This window comes from Chelon labrosus (genome assembly GCF_963514085.1).
Source record: "Chelon labrosus genome assembly, chromosome: 18".
Classification (NCBI taxonomy): Eukaryota; Metazoa; Chordata; class Actinopteri; order Mugiliformes; family Mugilidae; genus Chelon; species Chelon labrosus.
This window is the reverse complement of record NC_140351.1, coordinates 7,469,333-7,495,417: the sequence shown is the minus strand read 5'-3', so window position 1 is coordinate 7,495,417 and position 26,085 is coordinate 7,469,333. Positions and strand designations below refer to the sequence as shown.

The window sequence follows — 26,085 nt, the reverse complement described above, 5'->3', positions numbered from 1 at the left end:
AGTATCTGTGGGATGATCCACAGAGGCCCCTCCCTTCAAAGGCCCCCACTAACAACATCCTGTTACCAGACACCACAGGACACCCTCAGAAGGCCCATGTCCATTCTCTGATAAGTCACAACTGTTTTGGAGGCACAAAGGGAGACCTACACAATATTAGGAAGGTGGTCATAATGTTACGCCTGATTGGTGTAAATCAACCGTCAAAATTACGGACGTGTGCTACTCCTCCCCCAAAAGGCTCCCCAGGTGCCTTGCATGGCGGCCCACTGCTTCCGCTCACTTGTTTAAATGCAGAGAACCAATTCCTTGTATGTGTGTATATATATATATATACACAAGATAAATAAAGCTGATTTGATCCTGCACACTGTACCAAGGCCTCACCTGTCACCTAAAGAAGGGCAAGACTATTTCCAGAAGGTGAGAACACATTTGACAAGGACAGTCTCCTGTTTTCCTGCGCTACATGTGAGAAAGGCGACTTTCGACCGGATTCTCCCGACGCTGTGAGTTGAAGGGGCTCGGCTGTGACATTCTTTCGTCACACTGGATTAAGACTTTTGCAACCATCATAGTGACATCCATCTGAGATGAGGTGGGGCCGCATTAGAGTCCACGTGCAGGCAAAATCAAGACCAGAATCAAGTTGCACACCGTGAGTTTTCTCCCTTCTCTGTAGTAAAGTGTGTGTATTTGGGTGCAAGTGGGGCGGGCGGGTAGGCGGTGTGGTGTGAAGCGGCTTCACACGGAGCCCTTTGTGGTTTAACCTTCAGCTCCTTTTAACGTCGGCAACATTTTAGTCAGCGTCCAGAAATGATAGCGCCATCGGCATAATGGTGGGGGCCGCCGGTGAGGCCCGCGGGATCTCTCATGCCCACCAGCGCCGCTGTGCTTCCAATCAGCGCTGGCTGCCGAATGCGTACGCCAGGGGAGGCTCCCTCACTGCTGCACCGGCAGCAACTTCTTCAGAGCAACAGCCAAGTAAACTTGTGTTTAACAGCATTTTATTAGCAAATTCTCCTGCAGGGATTCCTGTGCAGTGCCATTTCCTGTGGCAACGTCTCCACTTTGAAAGCTCAGTGGGTTGCCTTATCCTGACTGTCTATCAGTCTTTGCATCATTCTCTTCATCTCTCCATCTCTTCTGCGCCCACCTATTAGTCTGTCATTTTTAACTCTGCTCCCATTAATAAATATTCATGGGACTAAGGCGCCTTTGTTTCTGTGTGGGGCGCACAAAGTGATATTGCTCAAGGCATTATTGAGTGTGCCAGCCGCCGCCTGTGAGCTAAAGGTCCTGATATGTATTCATAAAATTACCCATGAGGCTGGGAGCTCAAATTGCCACACTGGCAAAAAAAATAATAAAATAAAAAAAGGAAAAAATCTTGACTGAAAGCAACAAACATATTCTTATATCTGACAAGGGTGTAAAAATCTCCCGGAAATGTGGGCGGCGCAAAGATATCATAGGACGCAAATGTATTATTTCTGTTTGTTTTGGTGGAGTAAAGCAGCCCATTGAGACTTAATTTACCTGGAGCAGTCTGCCTATGACCTCTGCAGTAATGGGATTCAGACTGACGCAGAGGGTGCCGACGACATATTGCGCCTTCCGGACCGATGACGACAACACACACACACTGACACAAAAAGAAAGCAGCGGCTCCCCACTCCCAACTCTTCAGCCGCAGTCTCTTCAGCAATTCCATTCAATCCGAGTTCATTCGCGGCCGTGGCTCCGTTTTGCTCATCAAAGCCAAAAGTATCAGCCTCTAATTAATAGTAATTATCCACAATCCAAGCCTACAACATCCCAGATGCACAAAGCTGCTGATCCCAACAAATTGAGCAGACGAAACTCAACATGGTCCTTAAGTGGGTTAACTAAGTGAAGCAATTAAAATTCAATCTAACGCCCAGGTGTTTTCATACACAAGCCAATTGGGTCAAACGCTCCGTTAATAAACGCCTCTCTTGTATTTTTTTTTTTAAAAAAAAAGAGCATTCAGCGCGTGCTGTAAATGAGCGACAACGCGACGGGGGTGGCGAGGACCAGGCGGCGGGTCGGGGGGGGCAGCTGGTTCAGAGAACGCTACGGCGGCTTAATTATGTGTGATGAAATAGAAACACAGGAGAGGGTGGGGAAGCGGTCTTGAGGTGTGTGTGTGTGTTTAAATGATTTGCTGTTGGTGTAATGGTTAATTGCGCACACAGAAGGAGAACGTACTGCACAATATATTTGTCCCAGCTGATCTGAACACACACATAGCACACACACACACACACACCTCTGCAGTGATATACACTACTAGGTTCTACCCCATCGACGTGTTGCTTGCAGCTGCCGCCTGTATCGGCTTAGTCTACCTGGTAATGTGTTACCTGCTAATTGCCTCTTCTACCTCTTTCCCCCCCTGGCCTGCAGTGCATTATGGGAAGTTGGAAAGGAGTGAGAGCTCAGCACCAGCTCCCCTGGGGATGGACCTGAGCCCCCAACCTTCCCCTAATTATATCCGTCTCACCCCCATTCCTCCTCCTCCTCTTACTATAGAGTAGGCAGTTTCAGAAAAACAATCGTGGCAGATTCGCTTTATTACGCCGCTCTTTGACACCGTTTTTTTTAATTTGTTGGCATGAGAAAAATACTATTACAGAGGCGATGAAAAGGAATCCATTGCAGAATTGTTCAGTATACATTTACAGTACCTTAGAAGAGATTGTAAGGATTAACTGACTTTTACACATGAACGACGGTATACATTTGCGACCTCCACCACTTATTCTGGTGCTTTGAGATGAGGTATTTGTATGTTTTTGTTCCTGTCATTACACAGACGAGCATTCAGTCGCGCCATCACCTTCAGCTCTGTTTGATTCATTTGACAATTACACAACAGGAGAGAGACACACACACACAAAAGGACGTAGCAGGAAATGATTTGAGGTCGGAAAGGGCAACGGTTTTCATTGCCGTTGGAAAAAAAAATACAACAAACAGTATGTGGAGGAAAAAAAAAGAAAGGACTTTGTGCAGGGGAGACCATCCTCTACAGAAGCTACACTCATAACTGCTTAGCTGCGCTGCATCGCTGTGCTGGAAAAGTGATATGCTTAAGGAGCCAATTAAACCTTGGTCTGGCACGCACAAAAGGGACCCAGCTGCTAAAATATGGTGGCTAATGAAAAAATTGCAGTACTTTTAATTATTTTAATGATTGTTGTGCTGAGCGGACAAGTGTTGTGCATTCCTCTCATAATAATTCATTATAAATCTGACAAATAAGAAGACGTCGCACAACCAACTTGACAATAAATACTCCTTTTAGTCTTGCTGCTGACACGACGAAAGGAAAACTTTACAGGATATTCTGTGATCTGTGTCGTCGCTCTGTTCTTCTCCACTTCCACGCTTTGAGGAAAACGTGCCGCCTGTCTGCATCAATCCGTCCGAGCCATCCATCCACCGAATCCTCAGCATTACTAATGTATGGAGTTGGACATGCAATCCAAGCAGGAGTCAATCAAGAGGTCTTTACTGGCTGTGACATGCCAAAGCCAGTTCAATAGAATCGACATACTGGGCCTCACTGATACTGCTCCCGGCTAAAGACTACTGGCTGTGGACCCGGCGTGAGGCGTGAGAATGCTCCGTCGCTGGGAGGACAGTGCGGTGAGGACGCTTTAAAGCCAGGCCAGGCGAGGTGGAGAAGTGACACTGACCGATCTTGTAATTTTATAAGCGACAGCACTGCTCGGAGCTCGCACTGGAAATCACTCCCCAAAGATGCTTCTGCATTGATCAGTTTGGGTCGGAGGCTAGGCCGCAGACTGGGAGAGCTTAGACAGCATTTGACCTCTCTATCTGTCACTGTGTGTCAGAGAGAGCACACATGTGCACAGCCGTGCATTTTCTCTTTAATCCGATATTTTGTACAAACTGCTAACAATTAAAAAACAAATATTTAATACTGAGACATCTATGTTATCGACAAGCATTCTCTGGGATGATAATTTTCAGCTCTGAGTCAAATGTGACCTGTCTCAAGTGTTTTTAAATCACATGATTTTATATAAATGTGTTTTACTGCCTATGAATTCTGTTCAATATATATTAACAAGGTGATACATATTATTTTAGCCTCTATAAATCATAGACAGTGTAAATATTCACGGTGGAACTGCTCCTCAAAAGTGAAGCCAAAGCAGGTAGAGCTCCCCCTGGTGGCTGGCTGCAGTATAGGTCATAAGCTCCACCCCCTCTATGTTAGTGGACGGCGCTTGCGCTAAACTGAAACACTAAAATCAAAGATGGTTTCTGTCATTTTAGGTAGTTAATATAATGTTGATGCATGTTCAAGTGTCTGTCAAGTTTTGTTTTAGTTATTTGATGCTACAGAAACAGGACGTGACATAATAGCGACAACCAGTTGCCATGCCAGCTGCTCCGTGGGGCCGTGAGAGTTGTAAAAAAAAAAATTAAAAATAAGTACAGTGTATAATCCAACATTTCCTTTTAACTGGTGAAGGTAGAGCAGAGCGTAGTATTAATTAAATGAAAACACAAGTGAGTCTGGAGGAAGCGTTGTTGGATCATTAATAACGCAGCTAGGAGTGGCTCCACTCTCGGACAGTACTGTGCAGACTCTCGCTACAAAGTCGCAAGATGGCGCTGCCCGTATCTCCAGGAAAATAGCGTCAGTTTGGCCGATGCAAGGAAGTGGGGACACATGCTCCATATTTATATACAGTCTATGCTAGAAATAGTCAAACAGACCGGGTTAGTTTTGCCCCAGAAGGACAAAAGTTGCATAGTTGACAGGAATTCAATGCAAGGCTTAAATGACAAGCACAAAGAATAGAAAATAATAAAACAGACATTATCTTTTAATTGTCTTCTCTGTCCTCATTGCCTCTTGCTAGCGCCGCTCGCCAATAAACTTTGGCAACTCTCGTCTTTGTCACTTAATCCCGATGTCAGGAGCAGACATTTCCCATGGCAACGCCCACCAGGGGCCATAATCTGAGACCAGGGTAGGACCCAAGGAGCAGGTGTAATTACAGAAAATGTTGGCAGTTTCCCAGCTAGCAGACGGGTTAACTGTGAGTGCACTTAGCATCTCTTTTCCCGCTTAAACCCAGGGTCATTAGCAGCTCGCTGCCTTCGCCGCTCCGTTGAAACCAAGAGCCCCTGATAGACCGGGGAGCCAAACGATTCCACTACATAAAATATGCCTCCTTGTGATTAATGAGAAGCATGAGATGTAAAGAGTTGCTTCAAAATGGGGCGTGCAGGTGTGAGAGAGGAGGAGAGATATTGGGGATTTGGAGAGAATAAACGGGTTTGCGTGCGCAGAATGAGCAGTGATCTGATTTTTTGTGTTTGCAAAATAACACAAAGCTCACAGGTTTTGGAAATAATGTATTTAAATGCACTGGAACGAATGGAAATTTCTGTAAATGGTTACTGAAAGAGATTTGTTACGTGGTCCAGACTGACAGCTGCAGCAGAGGATGGAGGCGTATTTGCCACTTAACTTTTGGGAAATAGAGAGAAAGAAAGGCGACTTTGCACATCTCATATCAACATTTTAACACTATCTACATTTCATTGTGAACCACTGTCTGGTTACCTGCAAACTTGTATTTTGTGGAACCTAGTTCTATTTTAGCTAAAGTCTTGATTTTTATTCATTTGATAATCATTTGGTCTATGGACAGTCAGCTTTAAGGCTCTATTGGGTCAGGTATTATTTGTCTATAATCGTCTGGGAAGGAGTCCCATCACACATTTGAACAGGCACAATGCCAAACCACTTTGAAAACTACACATTTTAGTTAATGCTGCATATTTTAAAACATATTCACGTGTAAGACTGCAAAATACTAGAGGACAGAATGTACAAACGAGGAAGGATCACTGCAGGTTGGCAAGCGGGGGAGATGTATTAGTAATTCAACACGTGGGAAAAGCAGGTGTAAAAATGTCTGTCTATATGTTTCACGGGGCAGAGAGGCGAGAGACAAGCTTCTCCCTTATCTCCATCAACGCGTCAGCCATGAAATGCAATGAATGCAACGGAAACCTTAGCAAAATAAAAGATGTATAAAGTATATGAGCTGTCTGTTCAGGACTATAGTTTCTTAGGCCACAAAACTCGGTAAACACTACTCATAGAATGAACTAAGGTAGAAGGAAAGCTGATATGCAATTCATGACACAAATTCAGCTCTCGTTGATTTATGCAGAAGTTGGTAAAGGTAATGACTTCAGTTTTATTTCTGTTTCTGGCGTTATAGGATATTGAGGAAATGGACATGGAGTTGGATCTAATAAATGCTGAACAACAGCTTTTATCGAAATCACTGCAACACAGTAAAAGCAGTAGGCTGACAACAACCTGTGGTTACATATCTGGGAAGGAGCACGTCAGGCTACAATTTACGCCGAAGCATAAATCTATCCCGTGCGTGTAAATGGACGAGGAGCCTGGAGCCAGTGTGGTACCTCCGAGACCAGAACTGCAGGTACATGGGGACAGCCGGGGACAACACAATTAGAAAGCCTCCACTCAAGTCAAATCAAAGGCTGTCCCTCGTGGTACGTGTGACCACGTCATCAGTGATGAGGGGATCCTGGCCGACAGGCGCACGGACAACAAAACTGTCAATCTGCTGTCAAAAGACATGGGGGTGGAGCCTATGTCCTCAGTCATCAGGTACTGCAGTGACATCAAGAGGAAGGAGCCTGTGAGCTGTCCGGCTGTCATCAATCAATTACAATGCCGACATGGGGGGCATTAATAAGAGTGACATGTTGGTCCGCCAGGTGGTCCAGGAGGTGGTGCACAGGATTGTTTGCATACAGCATTGACGTCAGAATCACAAATGCCTGGGTCATCTACAGGCGGGACTGCAAGGCCCTTGGTGAGCTTCTCAGGTGAGACAGGCCGATCACACCGTCATCTGTTGACAGCCTGAGCACCGTTGCCGACGTCCCCAAGCCTGTCAGGGGACACTGCAGAGACGCCCCAAATGAGGCTGTGCGGTTTGATCTGTACATGTCCCTGTATGTACCAACCTCCAGACCTGCAAGGACTGCAGCAGGAAAGGCGACATTCTCAGGTCAAATGTGGTCTGCAAGGTCTGCTAGGTCCACCTCTGCATGAACGTTGAGCATAACTACTTCATTAGGTATAAGAATAAGGAAGCAATGTTGTCTAATAAGTGCCTGTATCAGCACTTATGTTCTAATGTTAAAAATACACGTTACCTTTCACTTTATATGTATTTTTTTTCTTGTATTTCTTATAGATAATACAAGAAATTCAAATAAAAACAGACAAAAACTGGGGATCCATTGAATTCAAGTGCCCACCGTCAATATGCTAAATATTTATTTAAATAATTTGACTTAAAAGTAGAAGATGGCAGAAGAGTGTGCAATTCCAGAAGTAAAAATATTTTGAAGAGGAAACTTCCTTCAACCATGTATATTCCTCAAACTAAGGAAATGTTCTCTGCTGCCAGTGACTCTTGAACTCCTATATTTAAGACAAGCTGGTGTTAAATGCCCTGTCAACCAGAAGAACATGTTAATTATTGTCAGCGCCTCCTAATAATCTCAGCTGCTGCACAAACTGATCCCTCTGGTCAGCTCAGGAAGTCAAAACTATTGAACTTTGACTCGACCCTGTAATCTCCATCACCTAACATCATAATCAGCCATCGTCCTCGGCCGTCAGCCCCCGTCGACACGAGTCATCGTGCTCTAGTAAGTAACATTACCTTGGCAAAGGAGCAAAGGTCTGGAAAATTCTATACAGCACTTTTTCCTTTGTTTGATTGTATTCTTCTCCTCCTTTGTCAGCTGCAGCTCTATTGTACAACCCCGTTCTGCTTGAAGGCTAGAGCACCATCGGACGGCCATACATAATGAGCGCCGGCATTCATCGGCCTCCGCAAAAGATAACTCCCTCAGAATCGCTTTTCATGACTCAATGATCCCATTATCAGGCGGTTTTTATTCATCACTCCCCGTCGTCTTCAGATCAGAATCAAATATCTCGCTTGGGGAGGTTTAGGGATCTTACCACATCGGCGCTGTCACTGCGTGTGTGTTTGTGTGTGTGTGTTTGAGATGAATTAGACAAACAGAAACAGTATGATGATGATGCTGTCAACACTTCTGCCTCTGTTAGAAATGCTGTCTCTGCCTCGGCTTGTGACAGGGAAACACTACCATATGGTGTTTTCTTCGCTGACGAGGGCCCTCTTCTCATGTCGCCCGTGCCGTTATGGCTAGCTCAGCGGGAGCTCTGAGTGATGAGAGGATAGCTAGCTCTTTGGTATTTCAGACTGTGTATCACTGGAGAACTCATCATCACTTAGGTCAAAGTGAGCAACACAGTTACCATACAAGTTGCTGAGTTTGTTAGCAAACGGTGCCGTCGTGCTATTCTCGCATCAGAAAGTCACTATTCTGTTAACGTAATGAGATCATAGCTAAGTCTGTCAACTTTAATTGGCTTCTAATCAAAGGAGGCAAGCTTACTGGCAGTAGGGCTGTTTTAATTTGAACTAACTAGTTAATCTAGACCAGACTTTTGCAACTGGTCTGGCTTTGGGACCTAACGCCACCCCTTTAATGACAAGCCACCACCCAAATTGAGAAACATATTCAACTGCAATGCTGCAATTTAAACCTGAGATAGCACTCTAACTCTAACAAATCACTGTTTTCACTTTTTCTCCCACTGCCAACATTTCAAATTTCCCCACAGCACAACATCTAACCTGCAGATGTAATAGCAATTTGACTGTAAGTGTGGTGGATGATTTTGGCTTTTAAAGGGGCATCAGAAACAGAAAATTTGAAGTTGGTAAACTTCATTCATTTTCTGTGTCTGCTTGCCCTCCGGAGGGTCGCCGGAGCCTATCCCAGCCGTCACTGGGCGAGAGGCGGGGTACACCCTGGACATGTCGCTAGTCTATCACGAGGCTAACACAGAGAGACAGACAACCACTCACACCTACGGGCAATTTAGAATCACCAATTAACCTAACAAGCATGTCTTTGGACGGTGGGAGGAAGATGGAGTACCTGGAGAGAACAGGGAGAACATGCAAACTCCACACAGAAAGGCCCCAGTCGGCCAATGGATGAGGTAGGATATATTTGCTTTATTACTCATTTAGGTTCATGCTGCAGTGACGAAACTGCAAATAAATCCACACATTGCTGGCAGAGGGCAGAAGTGTTACGACCCAGCACGAGGGCCGCAATGTAAAGTGGAGACAGAGTTACAAAAATAAGGGTTTATGTCATTAAAAATAAAAACAAAAAAGGCGACAGGTGAGGTTCTGCAGCTGAGGAGTGGTCGTTTTAGGTCTTTTCAACGACGTCCTTCATTCACATCTTCTCAGGTTTAGACGGTTAAGGTGATTTAGCACAGGCACTGCCACCGCAAGACCAGTAGAGGAGCAGAGGGGCGTAACAGAAGGTATAGTAGAAAAATAATGTCTAAAATGTTGGAGATACACAAGCAAAAAGTGCCAAGCATGTGGTTTGAATTCTTAGAATTCACAGCTCCATGTAGTTGCGCCAAATCTTCTTTACATGCTTACAAAGCTTAAATATTTACAGTAGGATTGGAAGGAGTGGTTTCTGTTTTTCCAGACCCTATTCACTATGCAAGTGACAACATCTCCCCCACCTTCAAATTACTGCATCACCAACGTGTTAGCGGTAGTGGTGGTAGTGGTGGTGGTGGTGGGGGATGCAAGTGAATGAGAGGTCAATGAGGAGATCAGTCATGAAACCCTGACAGGAGGGGCCCATTACGAGGGCGGCCGTGGCCGACGAACACGGGGAGGAGACACAGCGAAGAAAAAGGCCTCTCCATTAATGAAATGGGTCACCACATGAATGTTGAATGTGTCCTGTCGACGGTGAGGAAGAGAAAAATGCGTCTGGCATCGGAGCCCGAGACCCCTTTTCTAGCACAATAGAGGAAATTGCCTACTCTAGCTTGAAGATAAAAAAAAAACAAAAACAAAAAGGCTTTATGAGAAATCAGATCCGAAAACTGGCTCATTGCACCCATTCATTTTAATGTAACGCCAGTAAACACTTAGTAGTTAATCATTTGATTTTTATGGTGGTGTTAATATACAGTATTTATCATTGTAGAGAATCTGAGATGCTGTTTGAAAGTATATCCTAGGAAATATCTCTCCCATATTTTGTCCCATAAATCTACTTTAAGAGGAATTCAATCTAAAAGACACACACATGCATACTGTATAATACAGACACCTCGTCTAATTCATGGAAATAGTGGATGTGGTGCCACCACGTCCTATATACAGTACACCAGCGGAGCATGACTTGTCCCGTCACACCTTCTGGAAGACTGCCTTTCTGATGTGGCCCAAGACATAAATTCAATCGGTCGTCTGTCTGAGCTGGCTACTACTAATAATGGTAAACTCACAGGGAGAGAAATCAATGCACAGAGATCTGCATTATCAGCAATCTAGCGCTCGAGAGCACAAGCAGCGTTGAGCATGTGAGTGTAAAACTTAAGCTTCCAAAGTGAAAAATGAACGTCGCTCCTTCCTCGGGAACGAGAGAGGGATTTGTTGAGGCGATGCGCCTCCTGTCCTCTGCTCGGCTGATAAAAATCATTCATGTCGCTTGTCGCTTTGCTCCTCATATCTCTGGACTCGCTTGATTCCTCTGGCCTGTGATAAATAGGAATTGCGGATTGGCTCGTACACCTTCTGTGGATTCAGTGTCAGCCGTGGCTTATCACTTGATTTTGTTTGTACATAAAGCTTTCAGAGCACTTCTTTTTATTTTAAGACTCAACTGCACTGTGCTGTTTACACAGTGTTCCCTGGATTTATGTTCTGTGTTTGTCATCACTGATCAGGGTTCAATAGAATTGTTTTTATTATTTTTATTTGTCCTTATGCCCCAAAGACTTTTATGTACGTAGAAGTAGTATGTATTTACTTATTTTAGTTATTATAATTATTAAAGGAACACAGTGGTGTTTCTGGCCACTAGTAGTGCTATTGAGCCTTTTTTTAATATATAGTTTTAATTTTAACTTTGTATGAGATAGAAATTAATGTAAATGAGTGGATTAAAACAAAACCCAATGCGTCTGTCTCTCTGTGTTAGCCCTGAGACAGACTGGCGACCTGTCCAGGGTGTACCCCACCTCTTGCCCATTGACAGCTGGGATAGGCTCCAGCAGACCCCATGACCCTTAACAGGAACAAGCGGTTACAGAAGATGAAGAAGAAGATGAGTTATTACAATTATTAAAGGAACACTGTTGTGTTTCCTGCCACTAGTAGTGCTATTGAGCCTTTTTTTAACATATGGATTTCATTTTAATTTTGTATGAGGAAATTAATGTACATGCGTGGATTAAAACAAAATACATTGCATTTAATATAAAATAAAAGTATGCAAAAGTCATATGGGTTCTCTCCGGGTACTCCGACCATCCAAAGACATGCTCGTTAGGTTAATTGGCGATTCTAAATCGGTCGTAGGTGTGCATGTTACTGTGAATGGTTGTCTGTCTCTCTGTGTTAGCCCTGCAATAGACTAGCGACCTGTCCAGGATGTACCCCACCTCTCACCCCGAGAATTTGAAAAGCATTTTGCACATACTTTTTAAATTGTCAAAATAAAATTTCAATAAAACAGCATCTAACTATGCTATATGCACCTGGCAGAAAGTAACGGTTAACATTACGAAAGGGTCTATTTTAAGCCAGGGGATGATCTTTTCCTTAACCCTAGTATGACGTGACAAACATTCCAGTAACATATGAAGTATAGGTAACAACTCTGGCTAATGTGTTTTGGCTTAGGGCGTTCATCAGTTTCCCTCCTTTAAGCATCTTGGCAGAAGGTGAGGTTGTGCCAGAAATACTGACACCACTGCAGGGGCTTGAGGCGGCTGCTCTACGTATGACTCTGGGTGCCTATAGACAAGTAGATGCAGTGTGACTACTTTCAATCGAGAGCAAACAGACACTGTGTTATATCACCATTTTATTGAGATGTACTTAATAATAATATAAAATACACAATGTTGATGGTTTGCTAATGGATAATGAGGCAAAAACACCATCTGATTAGAGAACAATTGATTATTTCCCCCTACTTCAAAACTCCGTGATAAATATTTCAAAGGCAAAGATTACCCCGTCTCAAACAAACTGTACCTACGGAGATTTTTTCTATAGGCAGCCTTCTTCATAAACACCGCAGCAGCTGCAACAACTTCACTCAAACCAGGAAACAACTGCTGTTTGTGTTACGAATATTAAAAACAATGAAAATGGCAGCGGCCCTACGACACCACAGTACAATAGGTTTAAGCTGGATTGTCTTTGGAAAGGGGCAATTCAGCAAACGGAGCCTAAGCACTCAAAATCCATCCGTCCTTCATCCCATCATTTGTATGTGAGAATGGTAGGCAGCAAGGGGGGAAGACGGAGGAGGTTTTAAAAAGGCAGCGAGAAGAAGAATCTGTACTTGGAGAAATATATTTTATACATGGAAAGAGTCTGGAACTTGTTTTTAGGAGGTAAACATGAGTGCGAGTGCGAACAATTCAAACAAGTGTAGTTATTCACCGCAACTACAGAGCTTTCATTTTTTGAACTGAGGCATTGGACAAGTTTTTCGCATTTTTTTGCCGCTCATCTATCCTCATCTTTCTGGGATTTTTATTTCAAAAGTTATATTGTCATATAAAATTTTAAAACTGAGAGAAATATATGATTTCCAACTTCAAATAACTGTAATAGTGTGGGTAAAAGCACTATATAAATACAAGATCACATGTATGTAGTCTTTAGCTTTAATCACTGTGGACAACAGCTAAGATACAATGAGGCAACGATTACATTTTGCAAATGCACCTCCTCAGAAAAGAAACTCCACATTGCGGCTACGCAGACCACAGTAACTGTGACTGGTCCTCCTTTTCCTTCCATGAGTTTTCGGCTGCTCCTTCATCTCCGCCATTTTGAAAATGTGCTGAAACCAACCACTGACGTAAATACGAGCTTTTGCATATCTCTTCGTAGCCACTGTACAAAGACAATGGGAAGAGATTTCCACAGACATCAGTTACAGACTATGAGGAGCGGGGATGCAGGCAGGAAAAATATTCTAGTTCCACCACCTCAGATACTGAAACACCCACAACTGCAAGAGGAACACATGCATTCGCCAGATGTTCTGTCTTCCAGACCTTTCTTCATGTGAGGTCAACCAACAGCACACTGCTCCACATGCATCTGCCTCCAATAGTGTAAAAAAAAAAAAAAAAAAAAAACCTAAACAAAAGAAAAGCCAGCTGCCCACCTGGACGAAGGCATTGTGAAACTGCAACAGAGTCTTATGAAGGATGATGGAAACATATTCCACGACGATCCGTGCAACAGTTGTTGAGATATTTCAGTCTGGACCCACCCACAGACTGACATTGCCACTGACAAATCCATCCCGCTAGCGTTGCTAAAAATGTATCCCAATCCTTAATAGGAGCTAATTAAGCATCCAAACCAAGATTGATTGACAGGAGAAACATCACCACGCTGAATATTTTTGTCCCACCATCCAGGAACATGCCTCATTCCCGTCATTCTATTGCAATAGAGGGCACAGACATGCCAGCAGCTGTATGCAGATGTGCCTGCACAGACGGCTGCGGCCTCTAAAGATGGTATATGTTGCACTACCGCTGCCATCCCACATCTTATCGTGATATTCCAAATCCACTATCTCCTCTAATTTTTGTTTTACCTTCACGGTTCACATGTGTATCGCTTGGGGAGTGTTTTAGCAGCTGGGAATATCCAATTAATTGGATGGGAAGGGGGGCGGCTTCTATATTAATACCGCTCACACATGAACACACCCACAACAGCTGGCTCTAGATGGGTACATGTTTGCCTAAATGGCTGTTAATGGTAAATACTTTACATGAGTAAAGCACTGGAAACCAATTCAACATTGTTGTTCTCATTATGGGCTTTAACAAGTGATTTAAAAAGGGAGAAGTCAAAGCAGGACTAGAAGGGGACTGCAGGTGGCTTTGTGTGGAGGCTGGTTAAAAAACCCCGCGAGGACAGATGGAGCCAATAAATCATATTAGGGTTTATTTCATGCAGGGATATGTCTCCGTTTGCCAGCGTGCCCTCGCTTCTATGCAGCTGGAGGTTGGTTACAAAAACATTCAAATGCTCTGAAGAGTGTGCATACTGCATGTAAGGCTGCTTGGACAACAAAGATCCGATGGGCCTTATAAAGCACGCTCTCGCAGCACACAGGAACAGGGCGAGCAAAAAGTTTCTGCTCCAACTGATAAAAATTTCCTTTGAGCTCCTCAGCCTGGCAGACTCAAGCAGCTAGAGCGTCAGCGAGAGACGAAACCGAGGGAGGAGGATCAAAGGCTGCGAGGTGGAGAAATGGCCTGGACAGAAGTCAGAAGCGACAGGTGATGTAGGTGTTGATGGATGGAGGAAGAAAGAGACAAAGGGAATGGAGAGGCAGCCGGGTCGGCTTGAAAGCTGGCTGAGGTCGGCTATGGAAGGAAATGAAATAAGGAAAAGAGGCTCCGTGAGATAAATGAAAGTCCATAACAGGTCAAAGCAGAACACTCCCTCACCGATGTCAAACAAGGTCTCAAGCGTCAACTCAGGGTAATAGCTACACCCCCTTTAGCTGCCAAGCGAATCGGCAGTAAACTCATTCTGCCGCAGACTCGTTTAAAGCTGGCCAAAGCTGGATAAAATCTTGTAACAGAGATACCAAATCTTTAGAGATAACCATAAACCTTCAGAGCGAAGAGGTATGATTTTAGCTGAAAACCTGGGGTCGCCGGTTCAGAAACCGTCCTGCACCGATTCTCTCGTTTAGCAGTTCACCGCCGTTCAGCTGAACCAAAGAGGAAAAGATAAAAATGTTCCCGCACACTTTAAAGTGAGAGAATAAACAAAAGCAACGAGGGAAGAAGAGTACAATTTAACTTTTGTGTCACTGCTGTACATACAGTACATTGCAAGTTCTCCAGGTGTCTGCATGGGGTTCTCTCCAGGTACTCTGGCTTCCTCCCACCATCCAAAGACATGCTTAGGTTAACTGCTGATTCTAAATTGGATGTAGGTGTGAGTGTGAATGGTTGTCTGTGTCTTTGAGTTAGCCCTGAGATAGACTGGAGACCTATCCAAGGTGTACCCCACCTCTCGCCCAATGACGGCTGGGATAGGCATTTTTTGGGTGGTGGCTTGTCATTAAGCAGTGGCAGTAGGTCCCAAAGCTAGACCAGTAGCAAAAGGCTGGTCTAGATACCCCGCCTCTCTCCCAAGGACAGCTGGGATAGGCTCGAGCCTATTGAATCAAACACCCCGGTATCAAGCTGGAAAACATTGCCCGCATGTGGGACGTCTGGAGTACCACGCTTAGTCTGTTGCAGCTGCGACCCAAAGGGAACCAAAAACGCATGGATGCAAGGAAATAACCCCAACTGCCCAAATTAATCTTGTGTCTTTAAACCAGCTAGCTCCATCACAACACAACCCTAGAGAATAAGATGCTAGAAATGTACAGATGCAGTGTATCTAAGAGTATATCACCCACAATGGACATGTATATGTAGAAGGGGTAGTCATACTTGCGAACATCCATGCATTTGTAAATAGCACAAATGTGAGAAGCTAAATTTTGGTCTATCGTTACAACCACTTTGCAGCTCTGGCCTTCCTCTGTTTGATGATTCGCCCCCGGACCCTCCACCGTCGCTGACCTCATTGTGCAGTAAATCTGTCAGAGTCATACATTATGTATTTTGACTTGCAGCCTCATTGACTCCCGGAATACCTCACTTAACTCGTTTTCGCTGGACTAACAAAACCGCAGTTGGGTCGTCTGATCGCAGCCATTAAAATTAACATGTGGCGTGGACGTTAACAGATGGCCCGAGATATCTGGACCAGCCGCTCGGCCTGTCCCACAAACGCGGCGTTCTCCCACACAATGACTAATGCAGAGTGCTGATTCAAAAAATAAAATAAGGCTGAAGTGCAGAGCGCAGCGGTGAGGTAAATAGATGCTTATGGTGGCGGAGAGCGAGAAAAGGGGCGAGAGAGAGCGAGACTAAGGAGGGTAGACAAGTGGAGTGACTTATTCAAGGGGGAAGTGGGCAGCAAGAAACATGAAATTAGCACAAATAGATTATCTGTCGACTACAGGCAGGCCTAAGAGCAAGCCAAGCACTGTGGAGGGAGAAGGAGAGTAGAAAAAAAAAAGCAGATCGACTTCTTGTTTGTTCCTCCCTTAGGGGAGTTCCGATGGAGCCATCACTCACCAAATTGCTGATCTGTAGTTGGAACAGCTGTATCCAAAGCACACATGCACTAAACTACACAGCAATTAGAATGCACCAATAGTATGACCCGTGCACTGTGGGAGAGGTGTCTAATCCCTTACAGATGGTATATTTTTTTGCATGCCTCAGATGAAAAGCTTCCCTTTATCGCGTTTCTAGATGTAAGAGCGCTGTAACCCTGTGGATTCCATCCAGAAAATATAATACAGTAGTGACAATGCCGTAGCGATGACAGTTCATCCTCAATAATGCACAGCCAGGCCGATGCAGACTTCCAGAGCTATTATTGCACAACATGCAATTAATGAAATGCACAATGTGCCAAAAAAGCAAATAGACATTCCTCTAAGTGGGCAGGAATGATGACTGCAGTGGAAAAGACGTTCTGACATGTTCTGTGGGCAGCGAGAATGGGTATAGCAATACGATTGCTACGGATGAGTTTACCGCCAGATTTGGTCCAAATTTAAATCAATTTGCGGGGATGATTCAGTACATTATGTGGATGTAATCCAACAGCTTTTTAAAAAAATCCAAACATTTTCCTGGACTTAACATCTAAACGCAGTGAGAGTGCATCATAGTCTAACTCGCAATGGGCAGCTTAAATAAAAAGGTTCTAGATCGTTCGTACTCTCTCTGCCATTGAAATTCTTTTATGAATTTCCTTGTCAAAGTCTTGAATATGCATTACCCACAATGCAACATAACCACCAGAAGTTTGACGACAGGATCGGGTGGGTTATGCTAATTGTAGCTAATGTACCTTGAGTACACTGGTCTTAAAGGGGAGCTACTGTTTTTTACAACCTGGACCTTATTTCTGGCATAAAATACGATCGTTTACTCACCCACATAACTTTTGTGTAATTCGTATTCCTTTGGGAGATATTTAGATCTGCGTATATATCCATATAGTGGGAGTGACTGGGGCACCGAAACGCCGCCTCTAAATAACGCATTATCTGCCGCGAAACTCGTTCATTTCACCGATATTATCTTATCGTACGCTGGTGCTATTCCCTGTTGAGTCGGGAGTTACCTGTTATCGTCATCCGGGGTCTGTAGCTTGACCTCCAGATCCCGGATGATATCATCTGGCCTGGATGATGTCATCCCTGAGCGTCGCGCACACGGTTGGCTTGTTTACCTGTAATTGCTACTGCTAGTTTTTTTGCAACATGGCTAAATATTTTTTCCGATTCTAAGGTTGTGGAAAAACCATAGCAGTAGCAAACAAGCCGACCATCGCGGGCGCTCAGAGATGACATCATCCAGATCAGAAGACATAATGATGGTAACGGGTAACTCGGGACTCTACGGGGAATAGCACTAGCGTACGATAACAAAATATTGGTGAAATGAACGAGTTTCACTGCAGATAATGCATTATTTAGAGGCTGCGTTTCGGTGCCCCATTCACTCCCACTATATGGATATACACAGATGGCTATACACATTTAAGCCGACACCAAACTGAATCTCTTGTGACTTAAACAGTATTTGTCTTGCTGAAGAAACCATTCAGGGGATCTCTCATTTACTGTTAATTTGTTAAAGGACTGCTTCTTTAAAGAGTGTGAGAAAGTGTAGTTGACGTCTAGACAAAAACTCAACTGTATTATGGCCTGAAAATGTTCACCAACAAGTTCTTGTTAAGGTAAGTCAGAAGTCATGTGTGCTTTCTGAACTCCAATCAGTAATTTGATAAAAAGTACAAAATGTAAGAAGACAATTTGAGTCTTGTAAATGGTCTGCACTTATATCGACCCTTTCTACCTTAGTGGTAGTTACAGTGCTTTGGAGTGTTTCGCATTTACCCATTTACACATGCAGACGCTTCCATGCAAGATGCTCGTCTACAGCTTTGGTGTGCTACATTGGCAAAATGTCCTTGGGCACTGACCCCAAAGACCATCAGCAGCTATGAAAGGCACCAGGCCTGTTTCCTGGAGTTCTGAATTGGACACATTACGCTGTTTGTGTGTTCAAGGATTGCAGGCCCAAAGAGAATTAAAACCAGACTGCGAGTCGTCCACTCATTATATCCTGAGATGCTGCTTCATCATTAGTGTTTGGATTCTTTGAACAAGCTTCTCTTTCCATGAAGCTGAAGGGAATCTAGACAAGAAAAAGAGGCTGTGCATCTAATAACCAATTTGCCACTTCAAGTGAATTACCTGTCTACCCTGCAGTCAACCTGACTGTGAACCCAGGTTTTTTCTTGCCTTCCGTAATGCCCCTCAGTGCATTTATGGTTTCAAAATGGATCCATGACTCCTGCAGGCACATATTACATCGGTAAAACAGTTTTCTTCCCCAACCCGATGTTTTGTAAACGGGGCAGCAACAAACTCAAAATTTAGTTCACCATGTGGGCTTGCATTATTTGTTGCCAGATCAGGAGGTTATTTAAATCTCTGTCCTAAAAGGATTGTCCTGGTAGATTTTGGAAATTAAAAACCATGACAGTGATTTAGAAGTGCCAAAAAATCCCACCTACAGTTCTTCCTGTTAGCTGCAATTCTTTGGTTTGGTGGTGGGTAGCGTCGTTTTGGGTGGAACTGTGGTTGATTTTTATCCCTCCAGTAGTGGTACAGGAACCGCATGGTGCATGGCTTAGTATTAAACTGTATATATCAAGGCAGAGGCCCAAAGCACCTTTGCGGAGTGGCAAAGGGAAGGGGGACAGATCCCCGAAAGACAGAAACCAAGAACCAGAAAGAGACGCTTTAGTAGTCTGAATCTTCTCCAGCTTTAATTACACTGTATTGATTACAGGCAGGAGGGAGGAAAAGGAAGGGGGAGATCGAGTAAGGAGGAAGAGACATTTGGTGAAATTGCAGGCTGTAGTTACTGTAAAGCATGTTTAAAAAAAAGAAAGAGAGAGAGAGTCGGCGCAATTATTCCAAAGTCATACTGTAGATAATTAGAAAATCCTCCCAACTCCATGCTTTCTCCTGCCGCACACCCATTTAGCACTGCTGATACCATGAAACAGCAAGGGCGTCAAATTCATTTAAGTCGCCGGTATGCATTGTTCGTAGCCATCTCACAGCTCCACGCCTGGTTTGATTTGAAATTGTCTGCATCGATTTTCTACCCGTAGTGCCTTTGTCGCGGCCCTTCCTTGTAATCAACTATAATAGAATGGTCATGCATGACACTTCTTGCTTCCCTGTAAGACGTTTAGCCACATGTTACAAATGCAAAGAGGACTACTTCTGCAAAATTGTGCCTCTTCTCCCTTTTCTAGGTTGACCTACTTTGTCGGGGAGCTTAGGTTCCGTTCTTTGTTTCTCGCACTGTTGTGGCAAGGGCAGCAAATCTTGCAAGCTCTCCTACTGTACTTCCCTCCACACCCACCCTCCCTCGCTCCTCATCCAGGCGGCTGGTAGCCGAGTCCAGTGCAGTCAAATACGCCAGATTCAACCTCGCTGCCCCTGCAAAATCTCTCCCGGCGTGTCTCACAGAACTGCATTCCGGGGTTAAGGAGCTTATGTCTCGTATACGACGCACGGAGAAAAGGGGCTGTGCAGTGATTCGCCATGGGAGGGGGAAAAGGGAGAGTGAAGCCTCTCTGTGTAGAGTGTATCTCATTATGGCTGAACTGTGTGTTACCTTTGGTAAACAGTGGGGAACATTTCTCAGGCGGGCGTCACTCTAGAAGCAGCAGGCTGGTAAACGACCACGGCCCCGATGGTGCCGCAAAGCCATTGCTCAAATCTACAGCCCCACAGGGATGCATGAGTTTGGTCATGATTAGTCTGATAGAATAAATAATCTGCGCTTGTGACAGCCCCCTTTATTTGGGCGTGTGTTGAATGAATGCCTCGTCCGGCTCTTTTGTGTTAGTAAATTCCCTCCAGTTATTTTTTGCTGAATGACCTTCTCAATCACAAGAAAAGTCAAAAATTCAATTTGTGAGCGAGGCATTCATTATCACAGCCCCTTGCGCCCAAGGCTACCTGCCCATTTACTCTGCATTAGAGAGATGTGTAATATGGCTGTACTGAATTTTAAAGGCATATTAAGGAAATCAACAAATTAGACATTCATTAAAAAGCTTGAAGGCATTTGAGAGCATTACTGTAAATAATGTCATAGGTTTAGGGTTACTGTACTATTGCAAGGCACATTTCCACTAGCCAGAGTAGGATGAAACGACGAGTGATGTCTTAACCCTCATTCTACAACCCTTGATTTAGCTTCGCACACAACGACGCTGCTCGGAACAATTCATGTGTGCTGCGACTGAACCGCACGCCGCTGATGTTTCTATTTGCAGCCGTCTTCCCAAGTCTATCTTCAGGCAGAGGCAGCGCTGTGACATTACCACAGTTGTGAGCCACGGTCTGGCAGCCCGACTTCCAACACTTCTACCCATTCCCCCGAACTGTTGTGACGTTCCGCTACTCTGCGCTCCTGTACCGCGAGGCCTCTCATGTGTGAAGAGCAAAAACAAGAGTAATTAAATCTTCATTCCTTCACCCCCACAACCGCATTCGCATCTGTTAAATTGAAAAACCACACAGTGTAAAACAGATCCACTTAAGTCTATGCCCCAGTGACTCTTGTAGTGGCGTCGGGAAGCGGGGGAAGCGTTTGTCGGTCTTTCCGCTAACAGTATAATGGCATCTTGTTTTCATGTTATATGACCCTCTGTGGATCCTGTAAATCAAACACTAATTACGGCGCGCAGTGACCTGACGGCTGAAACGCTACATCTGATGTCTTCCACGGGCTAAGAGACAGCTGAGTGAATTCGGCGTTCAAAATAGAGTGCTTCAGCAAACCGTAAGCAGCTTGGTTAATTAAGACATGCTGACAACTGGTGAACTCTGCACATCGGTATGGATCCGCTGCCTAATTGGAAAGAATGTCCAACGGTAAACACATTTTTCTTCACTATTGGTTATTTGTACTGTAGCTGCAATAAAGCCAGAGAAAAACTCATCTCTTCATGGTATTACACAGCAAGAAAAACAATTTGGTTGGGCCCCTCTTGACTTAAGTTTAGTTAATTAATTGCAGATTTATATGAGAATTTGAAACAATCGAATCATCAAAATCATTTAAGTTCCAAGTAGTCTGGTGCCCTGGGGTTGTTACACGCTTTTTCTCATACTTGAATGGGCGTTTAGTTTATGTACTTATAGAAATCTGTCTTACCTGCCCTGAACTTTGATGTCAGAGATGGCGTAGAAGTATCTGGACAGGTTGTTTTCGTCCACCATTGTAGCCCCCGTGGCGGGCCTGAGCAGGCGGACTCTCAGGTCGGTAATGGTAAAGAAGTCCCTCAGGTTCTTGGTCGTGTCCAGCTGTCCGTAAAGCGAGGCCATGTTGTGGAGCCGGGGCCCGGCAAACAGCGCAAATCGGTCCTTGATCTCAAAGCGCACAGTTTTGTCATACTTCCACACGTAGCCCCGTGAGTAGTCCTCAGTGCAGATGATGTCCAGCAGGGTGTTCTGGGTCAGATCCTGCACCGTCTTGGGCTCCATGGTGAAGGCATCCAGGCAGTCGGTGGCGTAGAACTGGTACGGCTGCCAGGTTCGCCCGTAATCTAGTGACTTTTCTAGGACCATCTGCTCGGGCCGGCCGGACTCGAAGGTGAGGACGATGTCGTCGGTCAGCTCAATGGTCTTGTTCCAAGACAGAGTGATGTTGACCAGAAGGGCCTTTGGGTACTTCTTCCATGATGTGGACTGCCAGAAGGTTGTGGGGTTGCGGCCCTCGATGTCAAACATCAGCCCTGGAGGGTGGGCAAGCTCCTCAGTGCTGGCATCACATTCATTGTTACACATGTAAGGATTCTCCTACATAAAGAGAGAGAGAGAAAGCAGAGGAAACAGAACAGTTGATCATTAGAAGAATTCAGTGCAAGTATTTTACACTCTTGTGTCGTTGGGAAAGTCTTTGGGGATTTCTGAAGCTACGATCTTTTCATAAAAGAGCTTATTATGCAAACACATGCCCTGTAGTTTGCATTCATACGTGAATATCTGAAACCACACAGCTTTATACTGCCCATTTATCTTTTAAGAATCGGCTCACAGCTCCTGTTAACTCGTCATTACAGCTCCTTTCTTTTGCATTGTAACACCGCGTAACTACAAATATCACGTCGTGTTGTTCGCCAACAAAAAATAAATGTCTTATTTCAGTTTCTTCACTATTTGCAAAAACCTTGGGTGTTGCTCTTTCCAGCTTTTTGATTTGATTCATTAACACAGTAAAGTCACACTTTCAAACATGCACCTAAATACAGCATCCCAGTCATTTTCAGGAATTGCATTCAGAGATACAGACACACGTATTTCTGTTTCTTTTGTGATTTTCAGAGTTCCTTCGCAAACTTTAAATTTATCAAGGCCCTCGCTTGAAAGAGGTCTTTCCAAAAACATTTGTCCGATTTACCACAAATCATTACCAGACTATGTTCTCTCTCCTCGCTCCCTGGGGGCTCGATCTAGCTGTCAGGGGGAGGAGGCACTCCTCCAAGAGGACCTTTCAAGTGCTACAAGCTCCAATTTATCAGGACAAGATAATCCACTACTTGATTAGGTGGGAGATGTCACCCTGTGCGTGCGTGTGTGTGTGTGTGTGTGTCGATGTGGTGAGGAAACAGGGAGAGAGCAGGCCTCTGATGTAAGACCGTCTAATGAAGCGGTGAGGCAGAGATCGAGTAAGTTAGAGGGAGAAACAGCTCCATTCGGCTAATAAGCGTTGCAAGATTTTCCTCGTCCTCCAAGGCAAGGTGACAATGAAACAGGGTTCTGTCAGGCCTTATGACTGTTGGAGGGCCCCATTAATATCCTGTCTGGACCATCCCCTGCAGGCTTCTCCCAGCGCCGGACGGCGGCGGCGGCCTGGAGGAGCAAGGAAGGAGGAAGGCTGGCAGTGGAAAATTCCACTTGGATTTTAGTACAGCATCCTATGGTGGGAGGTTAGGTGTGCCATTAACAGCAGCATCTGGTGCACCGCGTATCCACACACAGATGTGTAATAACTCATTGGCGACAGTTATGCATGCTTAAGGGGTGTGGGCAGTCTCGGGAAAAACACACTTGGCATGCAGGACGCTTGAGTGTGTTGTCAAGCATATTAACTGAACTACCATTAGTCAGCACATTACTTGATCAAAATAGACTAAGCTGAATGTTAAGACTTTTATATTTTGGGGAATTCTTTGCCTCAAAATGGGATTTTCAGTTATGCTGCACCGTGCTGTATTCTTACTAGGGGTGCTACAGGCTAGTTGATTAGTCGACTTCACTGCTGTGTCGTTTAGTCACTGGTCACGTGACAATAACAACATGGATGCCTCAGAGAAGACAGGTGAGGAGCCCAGTGGGTCATTGCAGCAAACTAGCAGCGGTTCATCAAGTGCATGGAAATACTTCACTAAAGATGAAGCCTACTACTACATTACTACTGCAATGCATCTGTAAAGGCTAACGCTAGCAGAGGAACGGTCCAAATCCTCCGGACAGCAGTCAGTTAACAACTTCACCAAACATCCTGCATTAACATAGAGAAGGAGGCTGCACATCAACAATTTGTTGGTGAATTTCATTTTCAAAGATATTAGACTTTTAGTATTTCACAGAAATACCACTAATCCCATCTAACATGCTGTGAAGTACCATTAAATGCTATTGATCGTGCCGAGTTGCAGCCTGTTATTATACAGGCTATACATAGCTGCGGCGCACAGTGTGTAGCACATGAGCTGTCTGTTCTCAGCATGTGTATGTATTCAGGTCAAGACTATACAGTAGATTTCATTGCTGCAGAGCATTACTTTCTACTGTGTTTTTATTAGTTATGTCATCAGCGACAAGCCGGTGTCGACTTGACTTTAAAGAAATCTGAAGTCGTGCAACAGTTAATTCTTACACCAAGCAATTATTCTAATTTCCAACGGCTCAAATAGAAAATTTCACTTAAAGGGACAGGTGACCCAATGGACCTCCCCTGGACTGTAGTGCCTTTTATCCATCTATCATCTTTGATGTTCATTTCAGGGTTTTGGAACTAGATGGTGCTTGAACACTTCTTCCTGTGATTCGATTGGTGGGTGTAATTAGGTGGACGTAAAATAGGTCCCACCATATTTGAGAGAGCGCTCACTGGAAGGTTTGTGGATTTTCTTGAGTCAACTGATTTCTTCTCAAAAAGTCTAATTTCAGACTGGTGAGTTTTTCAAATGCATTACCTTGCCGCTTTGAGCGCCAGACGAGGAGTGCAAAATGTTTATTATATTTGGGAAAAAAGGCAGAAATCTCTGCTGCCGGCACAAATCGGATAAATTGCTCCACAGGTCAGAGGAATTAAGCTTGATTTTAAGGTGAACTGTCCCTTTAAGTACAGAAATTTTTTTAAAAAAAGCACTTGTATTGTGAGTATGTAAAGCCATTTGTAAAATGTTTAAGGTGGAGCCAATTTCAGTTTCTTATTAAAAAGGACGTTAAACTTGAACAATTTATCAGCGTTGATATGCTCATTGGGTCTGCGTATAAACCCCTACGCTGCAGAATAGCAAGAAACCATAGCAGTGAGATAAATTAAGTGAAGTCGAAGTATAAAGCGCAGTAGCTGTTATGCATTAATGCTGCCGTCAGCCCACAGCATGCCAGTGTGAGTTTGATATGCACTACTTAACATTTCGAGTCCAAAAAGTTAAGCGGTAACCTATATATTTTAGCCTGTAGAGTAAACAGTTTGCATCATCCCTGAGGTCAAACTATTTGTTCCTTTATGTCTAAATGAGGCAGATCCAGTGGTCAGCCATTACTCCAGGGATGCAGACACAAACTGCCGTCCTCACTAGCACATCTCTGTAATCAGACAAAGATGTATCCCTATCGATCCCCGCGGCCGAGCAGCTAAAAATCTGCTGCGTGTAGCACCTGGCAGCTCTGGCCAGTGGTCCAGCGATCCCCCGGACACGCAGGTTAAAAACCTTTCATTACTGTCTCCTCCGCTTCTCGCCTAATGACAAAATACTGCCTTTATGAAGATCAATAACCTCACCGGTCTCCCCGAGAAGAAGGAGATAAAACGCTGAGTATACGGCCCCATGAAAATCAATAGCAGATTTCTGTGTTTTACTGTAGGGCACCGCTGAGGCCTCTGCTAGCAAATTAATGGTTTGGCACACATTAAAAGAATCGACAGCGCCCGGCACGACAACAGCGGCATTTCTGTAATTACAGAAGATGTTCCTATTAATCCCAGGGTGATGATAAGTGGCCAGGATGGGGGGGGCAGCGATCGCATATTACAAAAGCCAGCGCTGGGGCTGCCGGAGCTGACAGGTCACGCCAAATTGCCGCTAATAGAGATGCTGCCAACCCAACCCCCAAAAACACGCCGACTTAATGCGATTATTAGCATCGGGGTGCAGCTAGATATTGTGAGAGTGCAAGTGCGTGAGTGTGCAGGTGGGTGTTCACACACCAGAGCAGTATGTGGTTGTGGGTGGATTTCACAAATCATCAGGAAGCTGCTCTAAATTCATTTGGAGTAGTCCCCATTATTCTCAAACTGTTCAGGCTAATTTAACCAACTGACTAGAGGAATAAAATTCAGCAGTGCCGCGACGTGGTGGATAATGAATTAGACTAATCTCATTCAGCTGCACCCCACAGACC

At 44.4% G+C, this 26,085-nt stretch overlaps 1 protein-coding gene across 1 annotated transcript in view; it reads right to left on the bottom strand.

The window, feature by feature from the left end:
* Positions 1-26,085, bottom strand: part of ntng1a (netrin g1a) — a gene marked incomplete at its 3' end in the record, with an annotated part of 261,620 nt that overhangs the window by 32,924 nt on the left and 202,611 nt on the right. Inside the window, exon 3 of the mRNA XM_084565608.1 lies at positions 21,602-22,245. Coding sequence (XP_084421734.1) covers positions 21,602-22,245 — 644 coding nt within the window. The remainder of the gene's footprint in view (positions 1-21,601; positions 22,246-26,085) is intronic.